General features: G+C 54.7%; 1 protein-coding gene across 5 annotated transcripts in view; it reads left to right on the top strand.

Moving 5' to 3' along the window:
• Window positions 1-23,334, top strand: part of TBC1D22A (TBC1 domain family member 22A) — a 322,639-nt gene that overhangs the window by 280,045 nt on the left and 19,260 nt on the right. For 3 of the 5 annotated variants that reach the window (XM_064590476.1, XM_064590477.1, XM_064590474.1), the window contains 2 exons: window positions 5,129-5,224; window positions 6,946-7,191. In XM_064590476.1, coding sequence (XP_064446546.1) covers window positions 5,129-5,224; window positions 6,946-7,176 — 327 coding nt within the window. In that variant the 3' untranslated portion in view covers window positions 7,177-7,191. Of the gene's footprint in view, window positions 1-5,128; window positions 5,225-6,945; window positions 7,192-23,334 lie in introns of those variants that run through there. The other 2 variants (XM_064590478.1, XM_064590475.1) reach the window with 1 other exon arrangement.

The following is a 23,334-nucleotide window of genomic DNA, read 5'->3' as shown; positions in this document are numbered from 1 at the left end:
TTTCCTTTGCTGTGCAGAAGCTTTTTATTTTGGTGTAGTCTCAGTAGTTTAATTTTGCTTTTGTTTCCCTTGCCAGAGGAGACATGTCCAGAAAAATGTTTTTATGGCTGATGTCAAAAAGATTACTGCGTATGTTTTTTTCAAGGAATTTTATGGTTTCAGGTCTCACATTTAGGTCTCTAATCGACTTTAAGTTTATTTTTGTTCAAAACACTATTTTTGATAGTGTCAAATAATATAAGCTGCTTTGGGAAAATCTAACAAAAGATACAACAGACCTGTACCCTGAAAACTATAAAACATTGTTACGAATAATTAAAGAAGAGCTAAGTCAGTGGTGAGCTATACCATGTTCATGAGTCAGGACACTCAATGTTGTTAAGATACAATTCCCCCAAATTGATCTATACATTCAGTGCAACTCCAATAAAATCCCAGCAAGCTTTTGGAAAAATTGACAAACTGGCTCTAAAATTTTTTATGGAAGTGCAAAACACTTAGAATGGACAAATCAACTTTGATAAAGAAGAACAAAAATAGAGGACTAACACTACCTGATTATTAACTCAGCAGAGAAAGGATAGTCTTTTCAACAAATTACTGGAACAGTTAGGTATCCATGTGCTTAAAAGGGAACTTCAACCCCTACCCTATAATATATACAAAAGCTGTAACATTTTCTTATAACATTTTTTTTTTTTGTATAACTCAAAATGTATCGCAGAACTAAATGTAAAGCTTAAAACTATTTTAGAAGAAAACCTTTATGCCCTTAGGTTAGGCAAAAATTTCTTAGAAATGACACCAAAAGCAGGATCCGTAGAAGAGCAAAGTAATAGATTGAACTTCATCAAACTTTAAAATTCATGCTCTTCAAGAGTCACTCTCAAGAGGATAAAAGACAAGTTATAGAAGTATTTGTAAAGCACATAGCTGATCAAAGACTTTAAGTATTTAGAGTATGTAGAAAGTCACTCATATCTCAACAATAAGAAACAACTCAGGGAAAAAAACTGAACAGACACTCCACCAAGAATGTCAAATAAGTACATTCAAGATCTTCAAAATCATTAGTCATTAGAGAAATGTAAATATGTAAATTAACGCCATAATGAGATCCTACCACTTGCTTATGAGAGGGGCTAATATTAAAAATACTGACTATTTTGTATATTGGCAATGGGGTGACAGAACTGGGACTCCCATCTGCTGCTGGTGGGCATGTCAAGTGGTGCAGCCACTTTGCAGATAGTTTGGCAGGGTCTCCAAAGTTAAAATACTGCTACCGTGGGATCCAGCTATTCTCCTCCTTGGCATCTACTGGAGCAAAGTGAAGGCATATATCCACACAAAGACTTGTCCACAGACATTGACAGCAGCTGAGTTTGTCCTGGCCCCATGCTGGAAACCACTCAGTGTCTATCAACAGGCAAACAGCTCTGGTGAACAAGCTCTCGCAGGTATTAATGACATATTACTGAGCAGTCACAGGCAATGGACATGCAGCGACATGGCTGAGTCTCACAGTAATAGTGCTGAGTCACGGTAGCTGGATGAAAGCCCATGCCACGTGGTTTTCTCTGTACAGAAGTATAGGAAGTGTGAACTCGTATAGTGGCAAAAGTAGATCAGTCGTTATTGCCTGGAGACTGAGGGGTCGGGGGGAGAGCATATAGAAGGGCATAAGGAAACCTGTGGGTGATGGATAGGTTCATTCTCTTGATTGTGATGGTGGTTTCACAAGTGTAGACATATATCAAAATCTGTGCAATTATATACTTTCAATATGCAAATTTATTATATGTCAGTTATATCTCAAAAAGAGCTGCTTAAAATAAGAGCCCAACAAAAGTTGATAAGTAGTTATGGTCATATCACACCCCTGCCCCCCTCCCAGAAGACTTTAAGGCAAAAGCATTACTTGACATAGAGGAGATCATGTATAATAATAATACTCAGTACACCAGGAAGATAAAATAATTTAAAACTTGTATGCATCTAATAACATAGTTTCCAAATATATAAAACAAAGATTGGCAGAACTGTAAAGAGAAATCAGATCCACTGTTGTAATAGGATTTTTAACACACTTCTGTTATTGATAGCTCACAAAGTGACAAAGTCAATAGGATTTATAAGAGATCTGAGCAAGACTATCGATTAAATTTACCTGATAGACACATATAGGATATTGTATCCAAGGAATCCAGAATATATACTCTTTTAACACACACCTGGTGACAATAGCTGGTGTTTACATACTATTTACTCTGCTCCAGGCATTATTCTAAGTACTTTATGTTGTTTAATTTACTTAGTCTTCCTAATATTTCACAGATGAGGAAGCTGAGGCACAGGGAGGCCAGATACTTTGTCTTGATCACATAGCTAATAAGTGGCAGAACCAGGGCTCAAACCAGGCAGTCTGGCTCCAGGTGTGTTTTTGATCTGTAACTGTGCGGCCTTATGGGGCTTTTGTGGAAGCTAATTGTCTTCCACTCCAAAAACCAAATGCAAACAACAAAAGAATGAGCATCACGTAAATCACATTCTCTTTTTAAAGATTTATTTATTTGAGAGAGAGAGAGAGAGCTAGTGAGTGAGCGCACGGGGGGCGGGGGGGGGGAGTGGGGAGGAGCAGAGGGAGAGAGAGAATGAATCTTAAGCAGACTCAGGCTCCATCCCATGACCCTGAGATCACGACCTGAGCTGAAACCAAGAGTCAGATGCTTAACCAGTTATGCCGCCCAGGCGCCCCTAGATCCCATTCTCTTGTAACACAGTTGAGTTACCAGTCAATAACCAAAGAAGGCTCAAAAGTTAAAACAAAATAAAAAAATGAACCATTTATGTTCATAGACTTTAAAAAACATGCTAATCAGTAAGCTATGGTTCAAACAAGTAAATCATAACATAAGGCAGAAAATTCTTAGAACTTAAGGATAGTAAAGATACTGTTCAGCTGTGGAACGCATCGGAAGTGGGTCTCACAGAATAAAGTTCGTTGCCTCAAATGCTTGCTTGTGTCGGAAATGAAGAAGAACCAAATATTAACGAGCTGATCATCCTCCATCTTACGTTAGCGAGAGGACCGGATGATTCAAACATAATTTGAAGCTGCTCTGCATTTGTGTGTATTAGACGGTACCCACAGCAAAGAAGGGCAAGTCGGTGGCAAGGCCGTGGTGAGGGTAAGAGCAGAGGTGGGGGAAGTATAGAAGATGGGCAGATGGAACACGGACCCAGAAGTTGGTTCTTGGAGAACACCGACAAAATTAAGACTTTGAGCACCACTGGGGACGATGGTGAGGAAAGGCATATGTAAATGTGGTACTAAGAATTTCCAGTAGGATCCGGCTACACATGCAGCAGGGATTTCAAGGCAAATGGGATATTATGAACAAATTTGAAAAATTAGATGACAAATTCTTAGAGAAAGAAAATGTTTCAAAAATTTTGAAGGAGTCTGAGGAGTTAGAACTTGAATCAGGAATCCACATCTTTCCACAAGGAAAACATCAGGCCTGGTCTGTTTTCTAGGGCATGCCTAGCAAGCATGCCAAGGGGAGATGTCCCAGTCCTGTGTGGGCTCTGAGCATGGAAACAGGTAGAAAAAGGCAGGCACAGTCTTCATGCTTAAACTGCACAGGGGCAGTTTAAGAAAGGATAACGGGAGACCAGTCTCAGCGTGGACATGGAAATCCTCTAAATGAAACATTAGCGGATGGGGCCTAGCTGTGATGAAAAAATGTAATACGTTGTGGCCAGATTGAGTTTCTCCGGGAATGCACGGTTAGCACGACGTTAAGGAACTGAGTATGCTCATGTCACTCATCACATGAACAGATGAAAGGGAAACGATCTTACCACTGTCATTGATGTAGGGAGAGCATCTGATGAAGTAAGAACTCCAGTGAGTCTGGGCGAGTGTTCTAACCTGCTCTGTGTTACTATCTACCCGAAAGACTTAGGGCAAAGCCGACTTCGTTATTGGGGCTGAAGCGTGCAGAGCGGCGGTCCCTGCTAGGTGAGGGTGTGTAGGGTAGGGATGCGCCTGCCCCGTCAGCAGCTCCGGGCAGCGTGGTGAAGTGGGACTCCGGGCTCCAGTGTCTCTCCTTCCCTCCTCCCTAGCACTGTGCCGTCAGCCCTCCTGCCTGCCAGGGACCTCAGCGCGGCCACATCCCCCGCTCTGCCTTCTTTTATGATTTACTTGTTGGAACCATAGCTTACTTCTTAGCATGCTTTTTTTTTTTTTTTAAAGATTTTTATTTATTTATTTGAGAGAGAGAATGAGAGACAGAGAGCACAAGAGGGAAGAGGGTCAGAGGGAGAAGCAGACCCCCCGCCGAGCAGGGAGCCTGATGCGGGACTCGATCCAGGGACTCCAGGATCATGACCTGAGCCGAAGGCAGTCGCTTAACCAACTGAGCCACCCAGGCGCCCTCTTAGCATGCTTTTTTAAAAATCTAGAAACATGTGTGGTTCATTTTGATTTTGTTTTGTCTTATGAGCTTTCTTTGGTTACTGATTTGTAACTCCATTGTGTTTTAAGAGAATGGGAAGAGCTGAGTTTTGAGAACCCTGGTTTCAGAAGTTGGGGCTGCATGCCTGAACTAAGGCCAGGCACGGGAGGAGGGGGCGCCCCTGAAGAGGGGGCAAGCTGAACCCCTGGTGGGAAGGGAGCCTTGGCCTGGTGAGGAGCCTGTGGGGTGGTAGGGGCATGTGTGCGGAGCCTCCTCCCTACCCCACCGATTCCAGCTGGCTTCGTTTCCCTGGGGGCGCCCTTGGGGGAGCGAGGACCGCAGTTCAGCCCCTGCCAGTGACCCGGCCCCTGTGGGCAGGTGTCCTCCCCGGTTTGTGGCACAGGATGCCTTCTCATGGTCTGCCTTCTGTTATTGCTGGCTGTCATCCGTGCAGGAGAGGCGGATGAACAAGCTGCTCACCTCCTCTTCATCAGAAGCCTGTATTGGTGCGAAGGAGATGAGAAAAAGTAAAAGCGAGCAAGTCATGCACGCTTTGCACTGTCTGAGAGCTCCTGGGGGCTCTGCCTGGTGGGGGGGTAAGCTGGCCGCTGGGTGGCCACGTGGTCGTGTGGGCGCACTCACGTCCCCTGTGTTCTCTCTTGCAGTCTGAACCTGACGGCTTCTCTCATTTCCACCTGTACGTCTGCGCTGCTTTTCTGGTGAGATGGAGGAAGGAAATTCTAGAAGAGCGGGATTTCCAGGTAAGTAAATGCCTTCTCAAAAGGCCCTGCACTTGATTTTCTCCTGGGGGAGGTTCATGACACTGTCGTTCCCGGGGCTGTCTGTGCTGGAGCTGCGAGCCTGACCTCTTGCTGTTGGTGAGCTCGGCCGACCCAGGAAAGTGGGCTGGCCGCGCTCCCGCGGAGCCAGAAATTCAGCCCTTTCCCGGACTTCCGGGGTGCTTCCTGAGCCTGTGTGTGTCCTCCACAGCGTGGCCCCAAGGGGTGGCTCAGGGTTGCGATGCATTAGGGGAGGTGCTGGTCCGTGAGCAGACGGCCTGGGCGGCTGGCCGCTTGGCAGCTGTGTGACTCGGACATGTTGCTTGGCCTCCCTGGGCAGTTTCCTCAGCGACTTGGTGGAGAGCCACACTGGCTCCCACTCAGCTCTGTGCTCGACTAGGGGCTCCGTGGGTGCTGAGTCCCCAGCCCGTCCCCACCCCCAAGTGTGCCTCCATGTGGTGGCCTGAGTACCATGGGGGTGTTGACCCCTTCACAGGGTGCTATCCACTGGGACCCCAGGTGCCCGAGTCCTTCTGCCTGGTGACCTGGGAAGGTGGGGCCCCTCAGGTACACGGAAGAGGACACCATCGGTGGGGACCAGGGACCGGGCTCTGCCCCACCTGGCTGGGGACAGTCTGGCCACTTCACCTCCTCGAACCCCTTGGCTTTTAGGTCAGGGACAAACTAGTAGGCCCTATGTCCGGGGTCACGGTGTGGTGGCTCTGGGCAGTCTGCTTGGCCTTGTGGCACTCTGGCTCCTTGTGGGAGGCTTGGGAGAAGAGTGCTGGCTGAGCCGGACCCTGGCCCGTGGAGAGCCTGGGTGTTTCTCTGAGGGAGATGGGCACAGCTTCCCCGGGGCACAGTGGCCAGCCGTGGTGTGACCCTGGTCAGCACACACCCCTGGGCTTGGGCTGACTCCCCGAGTGCCTCCTGGAGAACAGATGATACCGGGGGACCGCGGTTCTCCAGGCTGACCACGTGTGGGATTCTCACTGCCTCCCTCCTGGAGCTCTGCCTGCTGGGGGGAGGTGAGACAGAACTCGGGGCGATAGGAGTTCATGACCGTGGGGTGCTGTGCGTGAGAATGTGCTAAGGTGGGAGGCTCGTCATCACCCCAGAAATCACTCTTGAGCCCTGACCCTGGGCAACCCTGAGCCATGTGTGCCTGGGAAATGTCCCTCGCCCACTGGCCCTTGAGTTCTGGTTGGGGAGAGAGACTCATAACAGATGAGTGACCTTACACAAGGGGCTTTGCCACTCTGCCCCCCATTTCCTCCCCTGCTCCCCAAATAGGGACAGTGCCACCAGGATCCCCTTCCCACAGGGTGGCTCACATCGTGGGGAGTGTGCTTCTAGCTTGTGTTCATTAGTATGAAGTGCCAGGACGGGGCTGACGCGGGGCTGTGACCCCACTGGGCTGGAGGATGGCAGGTGGGAGCAGCCCTGCACGCAAGGGACCTGAGCGAGGTCCGGGGAAGGTGCCGGCCAGGAGGTCGGTGCTGGGCTGGCCCCGGCCCCTCCTCACCCTGGGCCCGTTGGGGCCTCCCGTCTGATGCTCCTCACACAAGAGCCCCCGTGAGGGGGTGGCTTGGGGCTCTGCCATGTGGCAGATGACCCCGGGTGGCGGTGTTCCTGGGGGCTTGGAAGATGTGTTGCCAAGTCCCATGGTTCATTCGCCCGCCATGTTTTACCACCGTTTCTAGGAGCCCCGCGTGTTGCTGTTTGGCTGCAGACCTTCCCCGGTGCTGCTGAGAGGGTTTGCCTGGGCAGTGGCCGAAAGCGGCTTGCCGGCCTCTCAGAGTCCTGCGCACGAGCTTGAGATTCACGGGGCCAGGAGACCAGCAGAGCCCATGCAGAGTGTGGGGGGCAGGGGACGACCCAGGGCTTCAGCGTCACAGGGGTTGACCGAGTGCATGGTACAAACACGGCAGTGAGTTGTGAAGGACTGAACTAAATGGGAGAGGAAATAGGAAAACAGAAATTAAATAAAGAACCTTTGGAGTCCTGGTGAGCGTGGGGGAATCGTGTTTGTAATCGTGACATTTTAGGACAATGAGTGCACCCAGGGAGGACAGCCTGAGTGACTGAGACCAAGAACCCAAGTCTCCAGCAAGAGAATGTTCCTGGGAAGAGGCTTTAAACGCCCCCGTTCTCACTCTGTGCAGACTTGTAATGTGCCCCTTGGGAAATAGTGTTGCTTTAAGTCCTTTCCCGAGGAGAAAGGCTTCCCAGGAGCAAGGAGACTCCCCTGGTGTCCACCAGGCCCCCTGCTGCAGGTACCAGGTAAGAGGTGATGGGCTCTGCCCCCTGGGTTCAGTTCCCCTGAACTTGGGCAGGCAGTGCACCTTGGCTTCGGAGGCTCGCCCAGGCCGGTGGTCTGGTTGTGTGTGGTTCCGTGAACATCCCCGAGGGCCTGCTGGGTTCTCTGGGTGGAGGGAGGCACCTTCTGGAGTGGGCGTTCGCTCCTGCCCTGAGTCTTAGTGCCCAGAAGCTTTGTACTTTAACTTGAGGATCGGCCGTCCCGGCCAGAGCTCACCCCACCCTTCCTGCAGATGACTCAGTTTCCCAGCCCTCCTACGGCACCAGAGTGCACCCCTTCCACACACTGCCTGCTCCCATCTCCACCAGCTGCTGAGGTCTGAGCCTCTGTGCCGACAGCCTGGGTTCTGCCCTCCCTTTGCCTTGTTCTAACGAGCTTTTGTAGGGTCTTTGGGTGGAAGGACCTCCTTTGTGCACAAAGTCTTATGTCCCCTGAGGGTGCATCCAGCAGGCTCCGCCTCTTCCTGGGCCTCTGGGTGGGGGGGGTTGTTTCCCGGCAAGAGAGCTCACGGCAAGAGAGGGTGAGGGATTCGCTGTGCTGTGAGCCGCTGAGGCCCTCTCCACCCCCCTTCAGGCACATGTGGCCGAATAAGCCATCCACGGGCTGCCTCCAGCGTGTCTGGCGGCATGCGAACCTGGCGTGGCTCCCACTTCCGGGGCTCCAGCCCTGTTCCAGAACTGCAGGCTTGTCCGCGAGGCATTGTGCTCCCTCTGAGCATGCTCCTTCTCTCCAATGGGAGATGTCAGGCTTCGGGTGTTGCCTTTGCTGGCATCTCTGGCTGGTTTGTAAGTTCAAGCATTACAAAATAGCTGCAAGTGAGCCACTCTAGAAAATCCTGTCACTTTATCCCCGGAAGTCTAAGCTGCTTCATTTGGCATCCCATGGTTGTGGGGGTCTGAGTGCAGCCCTGTGTGGCCCTGTGCTGCCCCCGCCCCGCTGGTCCTCCTTCACAGCCAGCCTTCCCTGCCTCCATGGCCCGGTGTGCCCCCCACCCTGGTGCCCACCCTGGTGCTTGTTGGAGCACCCAGCTGGACTCTTCCTGTCCTGCCGGCCTCCTGGGACTGTGGCCCAGAGGCAGCGTGGACACAGAGGTGCTCTGTGAGACTGGGAAATTCTCCCTACGGAGGAATCGGCATCTTTGTTTTGATTTTGAGGAGAGCGAGTCCCTTAGACACACAGAGAAGGTGGCGGCATGCAGTTTTTCAGAGGAAGGAGAGTAAATGATTGTGAACAGAGTGTGGAATTTGCAGTGGAAGTATGGGCCTTCCGTGGGGTCCTCGGGAACGTGGAGGTCAGGAAATACTTCCAGGACGGGAATCCACTGGCTCATCTCTGTTGGTGGATGGAGAGCCTCGTTAGTGGAAACGGGGCCTGTGAGCACAGGGCAGGACCCGGTGGGCCGGCCGTCGTCTGCACCCCATTCACGCGCAGAGACGAGCTCCATGTGAGCGGGCGCCTGGCTCTGTGCCCCACGTTGTGGGGAGAGCTCCCGCTGCTTCGTAGGTGGCATGAGAAGGCCCTCAGGGAGCTGGCCTGCCGTGCTTGGCCCAGGCGCCTGGCCCTTTGGCTCCTGTGGATGGCGGGTGGCCACTCCGTGGGAGCAGGAGGGACCAGGTGCGGGCAGCACCTGTCGGCAGGGCCTGTGTCTGCTCTGATGTTCCTGGTGGGCCAGCGCGGCCCTCAGCGCCCTCCCTCTGGGCCAGGCCCTGTGCCATCTGTCTCCAGACTCTGTCTCCCCCACCCCACATGTGTGGGCCGGCTGGGGTGACAGACGAGTGGAGGGGCTGCTTGCAGCTCAGTGCAGGGCCTGGGATGGGGCCGTGGGGCCAGAGCGGGGGCCTGTAGCAGAGGCATAGAGCAGGGCAGGGCACCCAGGAGAGGGGCCCGTGCTGGACAAGCTGCTCTGCAACTGGCAGTAAGTCAGCGAGGCTGGTGCTGAGCGTGCAGGGGGGCCGGGGTGGGGGCCGGGGCAAGGCGGCAGTCAGGAGACAGCCTGAGAAAGACAGAGCCAGGGAGGCCTCCTGGCCTTCCCTAACTCCTAACACGGTGTCCCAAGGGCCAGGGACTTGGGGAAGAGGACTGGGACGTAGCAGCAGAATGGCTTTGGGGCAGGGAGCCCTGAGGGAGAGGTGGGGGGTGCAGCTCAGAGGACAGCAGCCAGAACCTAGGGGCCTTAGGACATGCAGGGGAAGGGGCGGCCGCGGGCAGGTGGCACAGACAGGAAGGAAACAAGGCAGGCAGGATTTCCGTCAGGTTGTGAGGAGGAAAGTTAAACAGAGCAGACAGGATGATGTCATAGGTGGTCCTAGCGGCACCTCTGTGCTTAATCGTGGGCAGAAACTTCTGGGAGCTTGGATACAGTGCTCCTTCACCGAGGTCTTGATTTGTGTGCTCTTCTGTCTGTTAGACTTGAATTCAGAACTTTATAAAACAGACTCAAATGAAGCAAGCGTAGGAGGAGACGCGGTGGTTGAAGGTGAGGTCATTGTGAATCTAGATGCCGAAACCACGGCTGGCCTGAGAGCTTTGGGTGGTTTTAGTTGTACGAACCACCACTGCTTCTTCCAAGTTTCTGTGGAACATTTACAAAGTAAATTATCTGACCTAAGCCATAAATGTTGTCAAAGTCTGAAAAGCTGGAATAATACAGCCTATATTCACTGAGCATAATCCTTTACAGTGAGATACTAACAAAGTTAAAACTGAATAATTAGGCATTTAGATATTAAGGAGCCTGCTCAAGAAGAAAGTGATCCTGTAAATATAGAATGGTTTTTAAGAACACATGAGATATGGGGCACCTGGGTGGCTCAGTCGGCTGGCATCTGACTCTTGGTTTTGGCTCAGGTTGTGATCTCAGGGTCATGAGATTGAGCCGCACGTTGGGCTCTGTTCTCAGCATGGAATCTGCTTGAGATTCTCTCTCCCTCTCCCTTTGCCCCTCCCCCTGCTTGTCCTCACTCGCTCGCTCTTTCAAATAATAAATAATATATTAAATCAATTAAAAAAACAAAACAAAACACATGGGAAGTGACTCGTGTTGGGCTTGAACACAGATTCTCAGCCAACATATTTTTATTATGTAAAAACATTAAAAAAATACTAACCCTTTAACTCAAGAGGTTAGATAGGGAAAAATAAAGTCAACATACGATAAAGGTGGTAAAGGAATTAGTGAACATAAATGAAGGGGTCAGAAAATGGAGTTCATGAGTAGAATTAAGAACTTCTCACTTAGAAGGCATTTACAAATATCAGTAAAGCAGGCTGGCCTTCCTGTGGACCCAGATACGCGGGTGGAGACATCCATCCTCCTGCATTTTGGGGAGGGAGAATGCAGAGATTTAGGGAGAATATAAAATGCCAGAATTGCCACAAGATAAAGTAAAAAAAACAACCCTCAAATGGATCCATAATTTGGGGGTGAGTTCCAACATTTTCAAAAGTCTTACCTTTAAATACGGTTCTGAGGTCAGAAACTGTCTTTCCATTGAGTTCTCTCAAACTTTCTAAGAACCTGTCACCGTGTGACCTCGGACTTAGAGAAATGGGGAGCTTGCCTATGTTTCTCAGAGCTGCACGCCCAGGCACTTCCTTCACATCGGCCTGTCTCACTCTGAACTATCACTGACCTGCGTCTGTTCTCCGCGTGTCTGTCTGTGTGCGGAGCTGACCGTGTGAAATGCCATGCCGTCAGGCCAGTCTCGGCCCTGCTCACCAGGCTCCCTTGGCCCTGGCCCAGCGCCTGACCCGGGAAGGCATGAATGTAAACATGGGTTGAGTAAAGGAATTTTTTATTTATTAATATGAAAGACAGCACCTATAAAAGTGAAATTAGAATCTAGTTTCACTTGTGGTAGAAATACCAAAATCCTTGATAAAGTACCAGCAGATTTAGCCCATTAATATATTAAATAAAAATATTCCATAAAAAATTCTTTCCCAGGAATTCTGAACTGGTTTACTCTTGACAAATCTCTTTGTGTCGGGACCCCACTCATGCAGGGCTTCCTTAGAAGGGCTCACGAGCCTCAGCATATGGTCCTACTCATGACTAAGATTTGTCACCGCCACACGGCAGAGATGTGCTGCTGGGTCCATGGGGGGAAGGTGCCCAGGAGGAGGGTAGGGGAGCCGGGTGCAGGCTCCTCGTGCCTTCCCCACGGGAGCCATGCGGAGCGGTGCCTCGTCTCAGCCCAGGGAAGCCCGGTAGACACCCAGAGCCCCAGGTTTTTACTGGGGGCAGGTCACCAAGATTGCAGATCCCAGAAGGAAAGCCGGTGTTTACCATGAACGCTGTACCAGCAGTGTCTGTGGGCTGGCACGGAGCCCCGGCTTTGCCACGGAGGGGTCCTCTCAAGAGCATGTTCTGGATGCCAGCCAAGGGTCAGCCCTGCGACCAGGCCCCTTGAGAACCAGGTCTGCCATGCTAGCTCTTCCTGCTCACTGCTGAGGGAACGTCCTAGCGCCCAGCCAAGGTGTTAAGTCACATGATCTCTTAAGAAATATAGTAGCTTTTCCTGCATTTAATAGCCAAAAAGCAACTCTACCCTTACTAGCATAGAAATAAAAGAATCCTTATCTCAACATGCTGAGGACGATCTATAGTCAGCAGCCAGCCGTATGTAGGGGACACTGGGGACAGTCCCCTCTGCGCCTGCAGCACGCATCTGCCTTGGCGGTACGATAGATGCGTGTTCAGCAAAGGCTCCCTGCTCCTGCCCGTGCAGTGCGTGCGTACATACACACGTGCCAGGGACATTAAAAATGGGTTTTCTGGATGCGTGGACTCTCAGGGAGTGCGCCCGCGCCGTGCTGGTGTTTGCTGTGAAGGCCCCTGCTGCCTCCTGCTGGGGGGGGCTCAGAGCCTGGCACTGAGCAGGTGGGGGGGGGCTCAGAAACCCTTGCCTAAGTGCGGACCCCTCAGCCCAAGCATGTGAACCAGGACAGACAGACAGACCTGGGTGTGTGGCTGCTGCTGGTCTGAGACCGGCTCTCAGTGGAGCGGAAGCACCTCACCCTAAGCTGTTTGTTTACAACAGCCGGAGTCCCAGGTGCCTAGTCCGAGAAAACGCCTGCTGTCTCTAGGGGGACACGTTGCAAACACAGCCTCGCAACTGTAAACGTCTGTCCGTCTGAAACACCATCCACAAAGTTAAACGGCAGGTGGAACACAGGGAAGACCTCACAGACGGGATCCGATGTAGCCCATGTTTGTAACATGCAGACAGCTCACGCGAGCTGCTGTGGGAGAGCGACCAGTGGTCAGGCCACAGAGGAATTCACGCAGCTGCCTGGTGAGGGCGCGTCTATCTCCCAGTCGTCCGTGAAGAACTGGAAAGTGAGACGGAGGCCACCTGCGAAATGAGCGACACTCTTTACAGTGCACTTCTTTAACACCGAAGAAGCCGGCGTGAGCAGGCATGGCCCTTCCTTCCTGCAGGGGTGAGAGCTGTTCGCAATTTACGTCCACAGCCTTACCCGGACCCAGTAGTTCCCCTTGTTCAAATTTTGTGAAAACAAACCGCCTACACCCTGAGCATCTAGTGTTAGGAGGACAGTTCTCTAGGTTATAGTACTTGCTGGTTAGAATATTCCACAACTGTCCCAAATCCTGTCTTCAAAGACTAGTTCCTGATGTGGGAAAGTGCTCGCAGCATGTTGCTGTGCAAGGGAAAAGCACAATCTGAAATTATACACATCCGTATACGTCTGTGTGTGTAGATGTGTGTTTCGTATGCACACATGTACATATGCATGGGCGTGTGCAACACTCCACATGCATCTACAGATGCACACGTGGTCTGCACATGCAGGCACATGCAGCGTACACACAAATACCCAGCCACACACGAGCATACATGTAAAATGTATGTACGCATGTAGACTGTACATCTGCATGCTACGTGGGTAAGAACATGTCTGTATGTGCACACGTATGAGATACATATGTAGATTTACATGCATGTATAGATATAAAGGTGACCCTGAGTTTGCTTGTGTCGTCTGCACAGAGAAAAGACTTAACAGAAACAGATCACACTGTTAGCATCGTTTAGTTTTGGTCAGTGGAATTATGCATAATTTAATTTTCTTATTTGAACTTTTGAAACCTTTTCCACATCCTCTCGCTATGTGGTCAACATGGCTTTTCCCCTTGGGTTCATTCCAAGGTGAAGGAGGTGAGACCGCTCAGTGAGGGGTCCAGCCAGTGCTCTGTGACGCTGGCCTCCGCCATTCAGGTCCTTCCTGGTGCCACAGCTGGTGTCCCTCTATAGTGGGATCCCCTGTGCTCCCATGTGTCCCTCAGCTCATGCACACGGGCAGACACATGCACACCCATGTGGTCCTCAGAGGCGGTGCCCGTAGGCACCCGTGTGCAGTGGGATGGGAATGGATGCTTCCCGAAAGGAGGGCTGAGGGAAGAAGGTGAAAGGTCGAAGGGCGCATGAACAGGGAGGAGCATGAACTCTGGCCAACCCCCTCCCCCCAACGGTGGCTCAGGCTGCACACGTGTTCTTGAGACCTTCCCTTTGGCCAAGCTGCCGCGATGGGGACGACTTCTTCTTTTTTTTTTTTAAAGATTTTATTTTATTTATTTATTTGTGAGAGAGAGAGTGAGAGAGAAAGCACAAGAGGGGTAGGGTCAGAGGGAGAAGCAGACTCCCTGCCGAGCAAAGAGTCTGATGCGGGACTCGATTCTGGGACTCCGGGATCATGACCTGAGCCGAAGGCAGTCGCTTAACCAACTGAGCCACCCAGGCGCCCGCGATGGGGACTTCTTGACCGCCCTGCGCAGCCAGCCTGCAGGTCACTCTCAAGAGTCTGGTTTCAATCATTGGACGGAGCTTCTTTATGCCCTGTCATCGGTCCCCTTCCTCAGAGGCGGGTTGGATGAAGTCGTCTCTCGTAACCGTGCAGGATCCGTTGCAGACCAGGCCGGATTCCAGTACGTGACCTTGGAACCCCTCCTCGGGCGCAGCCCTGCACTCGGCGGGCCTCCCGACTTGCACCCCTGCAGATCTCAGAGACCTGTGGTCAGGAAACAGCTTTGTGGGGCGTCTCTGACTTACAGAAGTGCAACAGCACCCAAAGCCGGGGCCTCATGAAGGCTGCAGGGCTCGGTGTGCAGGAGCGGGCTGAGGCTGCCTCACCGCGGGGCCCGTGGGCGTCCCTGTGCCACAGCATCACGGGCAGCCTCAAAGCAAGCGCTCCGCAGCTCGAGCCTTTGTCTGCTCGGACTCCCGGCCTCCGAAGCTCCGCGTGGCATTCCGCGTGGAAGCAGGTGGAGAGAAGCTGCTCTCACTCGCCTGGGAGGGGCTTTGTCATCTCCAGTGTGCTTGCCCTCGGAGGGCCGTGCATAGATGACCGGGAGGTCGCAGCCCCTCCTGGAGGCCGGCGAGTGTCCCCATAGAATCCTGCCAGCCCGGGCCTCTGGGAGGACGGGGCAGCACCTCTGCTCTGCTTTGGGCCACCCTGCTCTCCCCTTTGCCCTGAAGCTAGAGGGGTCGGAGTCCGTGCAGACTTTCCGGCTGGTTTTCCTCCCACGCGGGGCGGCGTGGTGCAGACGGAGGGCCACTTGCGGTCTGTTGCTCCGCACTTCACGTGGCGTTCCCGCGTGCTCTCGGACAAGTCCTTGCCGTCCCAGGCCCTGGCGCATGCACACCGCTGACAGCTGATGAGTTCGAGGTCCCAGAAATGGCCCCCTGGGCAGGGTGTCACGCCTTTGTCAAAGCAGACTGATTTTGCAGTGCCGAGCGCCCGTCAGTGGGTTAATGGTTCTGTACGGTTTGAATTTCACCCTGTGTTCACCTGAAGCAGCAAATGTCACGAAATGCCAGAGTAAAGACCAGTTGTCTCTTTCTTTATCGTCTCGAGACATTTTAAAGACAAAATCAGGTCAATTGAGAACTAATCTTTAAGTGGATTATTGTGCCGTCACGTGCTTCTGGGGGTCGCTGTGTGTGTTTAAGTGCGGGGTTTGTGTGGCCATGTAGCACGTGCAGAGTGGTGTGGTACAGCGTGGGGTTTGTGCTGTCGTGTGGGGTTTGCAGAGCTTTGTGTGGCGTAGGGCTTACGTGGCCACGTGTGGTGGCGTGTGTGTGGCTGTGTGTGGTCGTGTGTGGTGCAGGGTTTGCGTGGCTGTGTGTGCTGTGAGCCATGCCCAGGCTGGGGGCCCCCCAAGGCTTGCACCCACCAATCCAGAAGGGGGTGCAGAACAGTGAAGGGACAGTTTGGGAGCATCTGGCCTCAGTTTCCTCATTGGCAAGGGGAAATGGGGGCACCCCACTGAGCTCATGGGATTGCTGGAGGGGTGCACGAGGTCATGGACAGAGGAGGGGCTCGGAGCTGCTTTGCACACGCACACACATGCACTCTCAGAATCTCTTACAAAACGAGGCAGGGGAAAGAATTGATCCTGTTCTTTTGATCTCTGAACAACAGGCCCGTTCCTCATTACATGTGAGGAAGTTTGCTTAAATGGTCATGAAGAAAACTCTCCTTTGCCTCTTGGGGAATTTGTTTGGATTTTTCTCTGCAGGAAGACCTCTTGTGCTTTCATTGTTGCCCAGGGTGGCCCTATTTGTGTGGCATCTGGCTTCCCTGCGTGGCCACGAGGGTGGGTGGCCTCCCATCCAGTGTCCTCCATGGGGACAAGTCCTGTGCAGCAACCTCGCGGGATGTGCCTGGTGGGCATTCTCTCTGGGACAGGTGGTCTTCCCCGGCCCTTCTACCCTGAGCTGTGCGGGCTAGACTCAGATCCCCGATTGAAGGGACCCAGGTCTCTCCTTGGCCACCCACCTGCCCATCCCGCTGCCCCGGCGTCCACTCCACAGCTCCCCAGTGCTCCTTCCAGAAGGAGCCCCTGTGGGGGTGGCAGCCGGCTTTGGTGAGACTCAGTGGCGGGGGAGGGAAGAGGAGCTGGGATCCTGTCCTGTCCGGTCCTGTCCACCCCCATCCCACCCTTTCCCGTCCCCATCCTGTCCCTTCTTGCTGTCGCTGGGTCCTGCCTGCCCTGACCCAGCCCCTGACGCTCCTCCCCTGAGTGTTTCCTGTTCGCCATGATCAGAATACACCAGGCATTTTTGAGGGAAATGGGAGTCTGCACAAGACTGGAGAAAATCGATTTTGTCCCCCAACTGTCCTTAGACATATCTATATTTTTATTAAATCGTCTCTCTCTGCGATGGATTTCACTCTCCCCGTGGGATTGGGCTGCTGGCACCTGAGTCTGCGAGACCCCGGTGACCGTGGGGCAGCACGCGGGCCGTTCCCAGCCCCCGACCCTGGCTCCTGGAGAGAGCACGCGAGCCCCAGCAGGTGCGTGCCTCAGTCCCCCGCGTTCAGGGCGCTCAGATGGCAGTACGCACCAGGCAAACTGTGCGACTCTCAGCCCGCATGGAAACGTGCATCCCTGACCTGCCAGCCCGAGAGCAGAGCCAGGGACATGTCCACACCTCTCCTCCGGACGTCCCAGTTCAAGGGTCATTCTGTGTTCTTCCTCTTTCCTGAAATTATGTTCTGATGAATACTGTGGCCTCTTAGGAGGTGGTGCTTAGACTGTGTGTTGTGGGTCCTGTCGATGAGGGGTCTCCGCACGCTTCCTGAGAGCCACACGTCCCGTGGGTGATTTAGTAGGAGCCTAATGCACCCCAAGGTAAGCCAGTGTTGGCTTATTACACGACCCTCACTGCCGTCGCTGGAGGCCCTAAGATTAGCCTGAGGATATGGCTCCTTGGTCCAGCAGTTCCCTCCATGACATGGAATCTCCATAAATTCATGGAAATGAGCTCGGCAGAGAGGCTTCTGGAACCTAGAGGAGGGGTGCGTGCGGTGGGACTGTTTCCAAATAGTCTTGCCCCAGACACATACCTTTTGTGATGGTTTTTATGATATTAAAGGTATTCGTGTATGTGATTTTTACTTTTATTTTTATTTTTGTTTCATTGTAAGCAGACTCCACGCCCAGCATAGAGCCCAACGCAGGGCTCTGTCTCACAACCCCGAGATCAGCACCTGAGCTGAGATCAAGAGTCGGACGCTTAACCGACGGAGCCACCCAGGCACCCCCATGTGTGTGATTTTTAAAGACAAAAATTTATAAAAGGCTTTTTACCGAGCGTGCCCCTCTCCCCACCTCTTCCCAGGTCAAGAGGCGGCCAATTTCAGCCTTTTAAGTTGTTTTGTTTTTTATGTTTATCTCTGCCGATCTAAGTAGCTATTTCTTGATTTTTTTAACTTCAGTTACTTTCTGCAGCAGAAAGACCTGCCTTCTTACCCTCCACTGGCCGCCCATCCTTCTTGGGGACCCTCCTCCCGGAGGCCTTGCCTGGTTACTGACACACACACACACACACACACACACACACACCCGTGGGACACCTCCCCCCACCCCGAGGGGGGGCCCAGCCACACTCACCAGGTGGGGCTGCTCCTCGTGGCCTGGCAGATGTCACCCATGCGGAGTCACCCAGTTCCGCCCTGCTTGCGTCTGTCAGCCTCGCCATTCGCAGTGGTCCTGGTTCCCGCGAACCTCACTGACTCATCTCGGCTTCTGAGAAGTGCCGTCTTCCGGGAGGTCGACGGCAGGTGTTCGGCACATAGTCGCCCCTGGGACCGGGGTCCCTGCGCTTCGGGGGAGCCCCCTTCCCTCGGAGCCTGATGCTCCTGGCGCTGCTTTGTTTCCTGCTTTGGCGGAGCTGGGCCTCTGGGCCTCCCGATGGGGGCCGCGGGGAGGGAGGCTCGAGAGGAGCGTGTCTGTGTGCACTTGGCCAGGGCACGGAGCGGTGGCCGGCCTCCGCGGCCGCCTCCTTCTCTCCATGTGCCCCGTGCTGCCGCCCGTTGCTGGCCGTGTCCGTGGACTGCAGCGCTTTACCTGGCACCTGCTGCCAGCCCCGCCCCCCCCGGAGCTGCTCTTTGTCGCCAGCTTGGGCGTCGGGGGACGTGTCTGTCATCGTCCTGCCGGAGCAGCCAGTGGGCCCGTGTGCTCTGGAAGGCTCCAGCTTTTCTCCTCTGAAAGGTTTCGTACGTTACGAAGGCCTGCCGGATTTCTCTCTGGGAGGCCGATCGGAAGGTGGGCTTCAGTTTGGCCCCTCATTCCCGATCTTCAGTGTTCGATCTGTTCTGTTTCCATCTGTTCCATCATGGCAGAGAATCCAAACACACTGGAACCTTTGAAAGCCCAGGTGCCTGGCCCTCAGCCCCAGCAGTCCTGGTCCAGGGGGCTTGCAGGGGCCCCCAGTGATGTGGAGGCTCTGCCCCATGGGGAGCCACTAGGTGGGTGTCTGCTCAGCTCCTTCTGGCTCCGATATCCTGACCCCACTTACCTGCGCGTGTTGAAGATCTTGCTGTGCCCTCGTACGTCCCGCAGGGGAGCACAGCCATGCGGCCTCCCGTGCTGGAGGAGGTCAGGGCTTGGCCCTGCCCATCACAGCGCCTGCTGAAGCCCGGTTGGTGAGACGGGATCCTCCCCACCCCCAACCAGTCAGGCCTCGAGGCCCCACTGCCCTGCTGAGCTGGAGTGTCATGTCCCAGGGTCCCTGCAGCAGCCACAGCGCTGGCTCCAGGAGGTCGTCAGGGTGCGGCTCTGTTATGGGCCCTCCACGACCCGGCCGGGATGAGTGCGCCCTCCTGGCCTGTGCCTCCTGCTTCACCCCCCACCGAGCGGCCTTCTTTCCTCTGCACCTGGCTGTGCGCCTCACCCCCGTGACTGGGCCTCGGGCCTCCTTGGGATGCCTGCCCGGGCTGCTGGCTGTCCTTGTCCCTGGTGGCTCCTGCACAGCACGCTGGGAGAGGTGTTGCTCCCCTCCCTGATGGCCTTGTTGGGGTCTGGGCTGTCACCGCCCGGCCACGTTGGACGTGTCAGGGATGCAGGAGAACATGCAGCATTCGTGGAAATGCCATGTTACCTAAGTGACACATGTCAAGATAAGCAAGTGGTCATGTTCAGTTTGAACCAAGCCCTGACCTCCCTGGGATGGACACTGAGTTCACCTGGAGATCTGGCCTCTTTCAGGGTCCATTTTGATTGTGAGCTTGGGGCCCAGCAGCTACCACGGCCTCAGGAAGCTGTGTGTACTCTTTGGGACTTGAGAAATAGGGCTCTGGAAAGTGACAATAGCAAATGTTTAGGTGCTGTCTGTAGCAAGTAGCGTCCTGTCCACTTCACTAACCGTGCAACCTCGCGATCCTCCGGATCCACTCGTACTTGAGCACTGACCGCGGGTTCGAACCCTTCCCTGCACAGCAGACAGGTGCGCACAGGACGTCTTGGGAACCACAGCCGGGTTTCACCAGAGCCTCTGGCAGCTAAATAATTTCAAAGCAAAATCACAAAAATCCTTCCATGTTTTCATTTAAAAACTGCGTTTGATGTGGATGATGGCTGCTTGTGAGGGATGCAGCCTCTGTAGGTCCTTGGGACACATCCGTGGGGAAGTCTCTGGGGAAGTGGCCGGCCCTGCGGGCTGCTCCCAGGACACTCCGTCTCTTCCCCCAGGCCGTGCTGTGCAGGCTGCTCCTGGCCCGCCCGGAACCCCCTCCTGCTGTGGGCAGGAGACGCGGGGACGGCGAACCTCCGTGCCCACACTGGCGCCACCACGGTGCTCTCGCTGAGCGGGCAGGCAGCTCAGGCCGGCTGCACGGGACACACACCCCCTGCCCCGTCATAATCCCCTGGGTCATCAAGCCGACCTGGGACGTGGGCCGTGCTCCCCCTCCCCCTCCCCCTCTGGCAAAGGAGGGACCTCCCGTCTAGGGGAGGGTCGCACCTCAGCCCCAGGTCTCAGCCCCCCTCTTCTGGGCCTGGATCACGTGCCTGTGCCTGCCCGAGCCTCTGTCAGAATAGCCGCCTACAGGTGGGGCGGAGGGCAGCCGATGTCGCGGGTTTGCCAGGGACTCTCTCTCTGCTCATTTCTGCCTGTGAATTAGTCTTGCCGTTAAGGAAAAAATTACACCCACCATTCAGGTCATTAATTGAAAGGCCCTTATTATCTCATTAATGGTGTTTGATATCTGAGGCAGATAAACTTGGAGAAGCTCATCTGTTCAGTCCCTGAAGAAATGTAATTACATCTTGGGCCTTATTGAAACGTCTTGCTCTCAGCTGTCATGCCTGCCTGCCACGGCCACGCGCCCACGGAGCCCTGTCGGATTTGGTGCAGAAATACCATTAGGCAGGCGGGCGTGGGGGTGGGCCGCCCGTGGGCAGTGCATGTGGCCAGTGGTTTCGGGAAGGTGTGGCCAGCTGCCGTGCTGGCTCTAAACAGCCCCTCTGACCTCCCGCACTCCATGGAGGCCCTCCTGCCGTGGGCGGCCTCCCTCAGGATGAGCCCTCGCGGGGTGGCAGAGACAGGCTGAGAAGAGGGACGGGGTTGGCCCCAAGCCTGGTGTCATTTGTGCAGGCTTCTTAGGTTACCCTGGGGTGGACAGGAAACCAAATGAGAGCTGTGTCCCCTCGCCAAACCTGGGCTTCGCTGGTTTCATTGCCAAGCTCCTGGACCTTCTTTGTGGGAACAGCCCCTCTGCCCCACAGTGGTTCCGTCCACTCCGCCGTGTTCTCTCTGCCTGTTTAGCCAGGTCCTAAGTTTCCAATGTGACCATCATGCACTGCCGAGCCTCCTGGGCTCTCTGCTGGTGAGGGGCATGCACACGAAGGGGAGCCGTGGTCTGTTCATCGCTGAGCCTGTGGTCTGCCAGCACCATCTGAGCCTGAAGAGACTGGCCGGGAAGACCTGTTTGGGGGTGGGGGGCAGCCCTGGCATTCGGGACTGGGCAGTGGACAAGGAAGGAGAGGGTGACTTTGGGGTTCTAAGATCTCCACTTTCAGTGAAAGTGAAGCTCAGCGAAGTGAAAGGACCCTGAGCTGTGGATGGCAGCTGGGGTCCGACAGGGCTGGCGCTCATTCCAGACTCCCGCAGTCTCCCACCACCCACCTGCCCCCTCCAGCCCCACTCTGTGGGCTACGGCTCCTGCTCCGATCCCCATGGCCATGCCCCAGGTCCCCACGGCCACGCTCGGGGTCCTTCCTGGGGAAGACCCATTTCAGTTGGCACAGGACCTCTAGGGTTCAAGCTGTAATGTGCCTCCATGAACCCAGAGCCTTGGGCCACAGGCACAGAAAGCCCAGGCCACTCCGGAGTCCTGGGCTGGACCCTCCTAGCCACCAGCCCGTGTGAGACCCCGAGTAGTTCCTTAGCTTCTCCCAGTGTGACTGACGCTGGCGAGTTGCTCAGATAGCGTCCATGGGCGGGAATCCTGCGGGACGCCTGCAGGTGGCCTGCACACCTTGGGCCTTGCAGTGGGACCTGCTGTTATCCAGGTAGAGCGACAATGATAGTGCACAGCTCCCTCCCACCAGAGCCCTCCACCCGGACTCCCCCCTCCCCGCCCCCACAGGGAGCCCCAGGGGCCCGGTGTTGCCACAGGTCACCTGTCAGAGCCGCCTGTGTCCCTGCAGGGTCCAGCACGAGGTACACACACTCAGCTGCGGGGTCCTGGCCGAGGCCTCACCCCGTGTGCCAGCACGGAAGGTCCAGTAAAGGGACACAGAATGGGATGAGTGGACAAGCGGGAGGAGAGGGCGGGCTGCCTCACGACCCACGTCCAGTCCAGACAGCCCTCGGACTGCATGGGAGGTTCACCCTCTTACCCTAATTACTTTGAGGACTTTCAGGGCAAACAGGATAGGATTTCTCAATTCAATTTTGGGGTGTTTGTTTTTTGTGGTAAAGCACATGGAGGACGTTGCGTTGATCTTTAATTCCTCACACAAACAGGAAGTATTTACTCCCAGCTTGTTTCGTGTGTCTGAATCTCAGCTGGGCTGCGGGGCGTGGTGGTGTCCAGCCAGGACCTGGAGGGCTGTGGACGCCCAGTGTGGATGCCCAGTGTGGACGGGCTGCTGCTGAGCCTCTGTGGCTGTGGTCACTGTGCCGGCCCTCACGGCCCCAGGCGGGACACTTGCGGAGGGCCCCCACTGTGCCCCCATCTTTCCTTCTGCACTGGGGCAGCCATTCCCGGGGCTCCGTCTGACCATGGGGGGCTGGGGAGCCTCTGCCCCAAGCCCCACGCTCTGCACCCTCAGCGAACCTCATAGCCGAGACCAGGTTGCTTCCTGTCTGGGGCTCAGTGTGTCCACTGGTCGGAGGGTGCCAGCCCCCTCTCAGGGTGCATGCAGAGGAGGGGGCGCTCTGCGGAGTGCAGTCGTCAGCGTCCTGGTCACCTAATGGGATTCCTAATCCCCCGTACCTCGGGGGCTCTGGATCCCCAGGGACATGGCAGTGAAGGGACTGGGTAGATGGAGCCTGTCCGGGGTCGCTCCCAGCCCCTCACTTGCTGAGAAAGAACGGCCGGAGTTAAGCTTATGAAAGTGGCTGTGAACATATGTGGCCCCGCCCACTGCTTGCTGTGCCTGTTGTGTGTTCTGACTAAGCCTCAGGCTCCTGACCCTGGACGCGCTCCCCTCAGGGACGGGTCAGGCAGTGGACGCGGTTAACCTGCAGCTGGGCACCGTGTGTCTGCCTGGCACACTGTCCTGGGGGGGCTCTGTCTTCCCCCCTTGACCTGGTTGGTATGTCCTTGGAGTGCCTCCCCGGGGGGTTTTCAGGGTTGTAGGGGACAGCTCTGTCCCTCCGGCTGCCTTGTTTGACAGAAGCCCGGGACACACAGGGCTGGCTCAGTCTGCCTGTCCCAGCTGGTGGCCCTGCCTGGATTTGGGCCCTTTGACTTAGCCAAGGCTGCGTAGGCCCTGGGTGCACGTGGCTCAGGGCTT

Source organism: Mirounga angustirostris, unplaced genomic scaffold (genome assembly GCF_029215605.1).
Source record: "Mirounga angustirostris isolate CCGP_5_RB_7025 unplaced genomic scaffold, mMirAng1.0.hap1 SCAF_5, whole genome shotgun sequence".
In the NCBI taxonomy this organism is placed as follows: domain Eukaryota; kingdom Metazoa; phylum Chordata; class Mammalia; order Carnivora; family Phocidae; genus Mirounga; species Mirounga angustirostris.
This window is presented reverse-complemented; position numbering and strand designations above follow the sequence as displayed.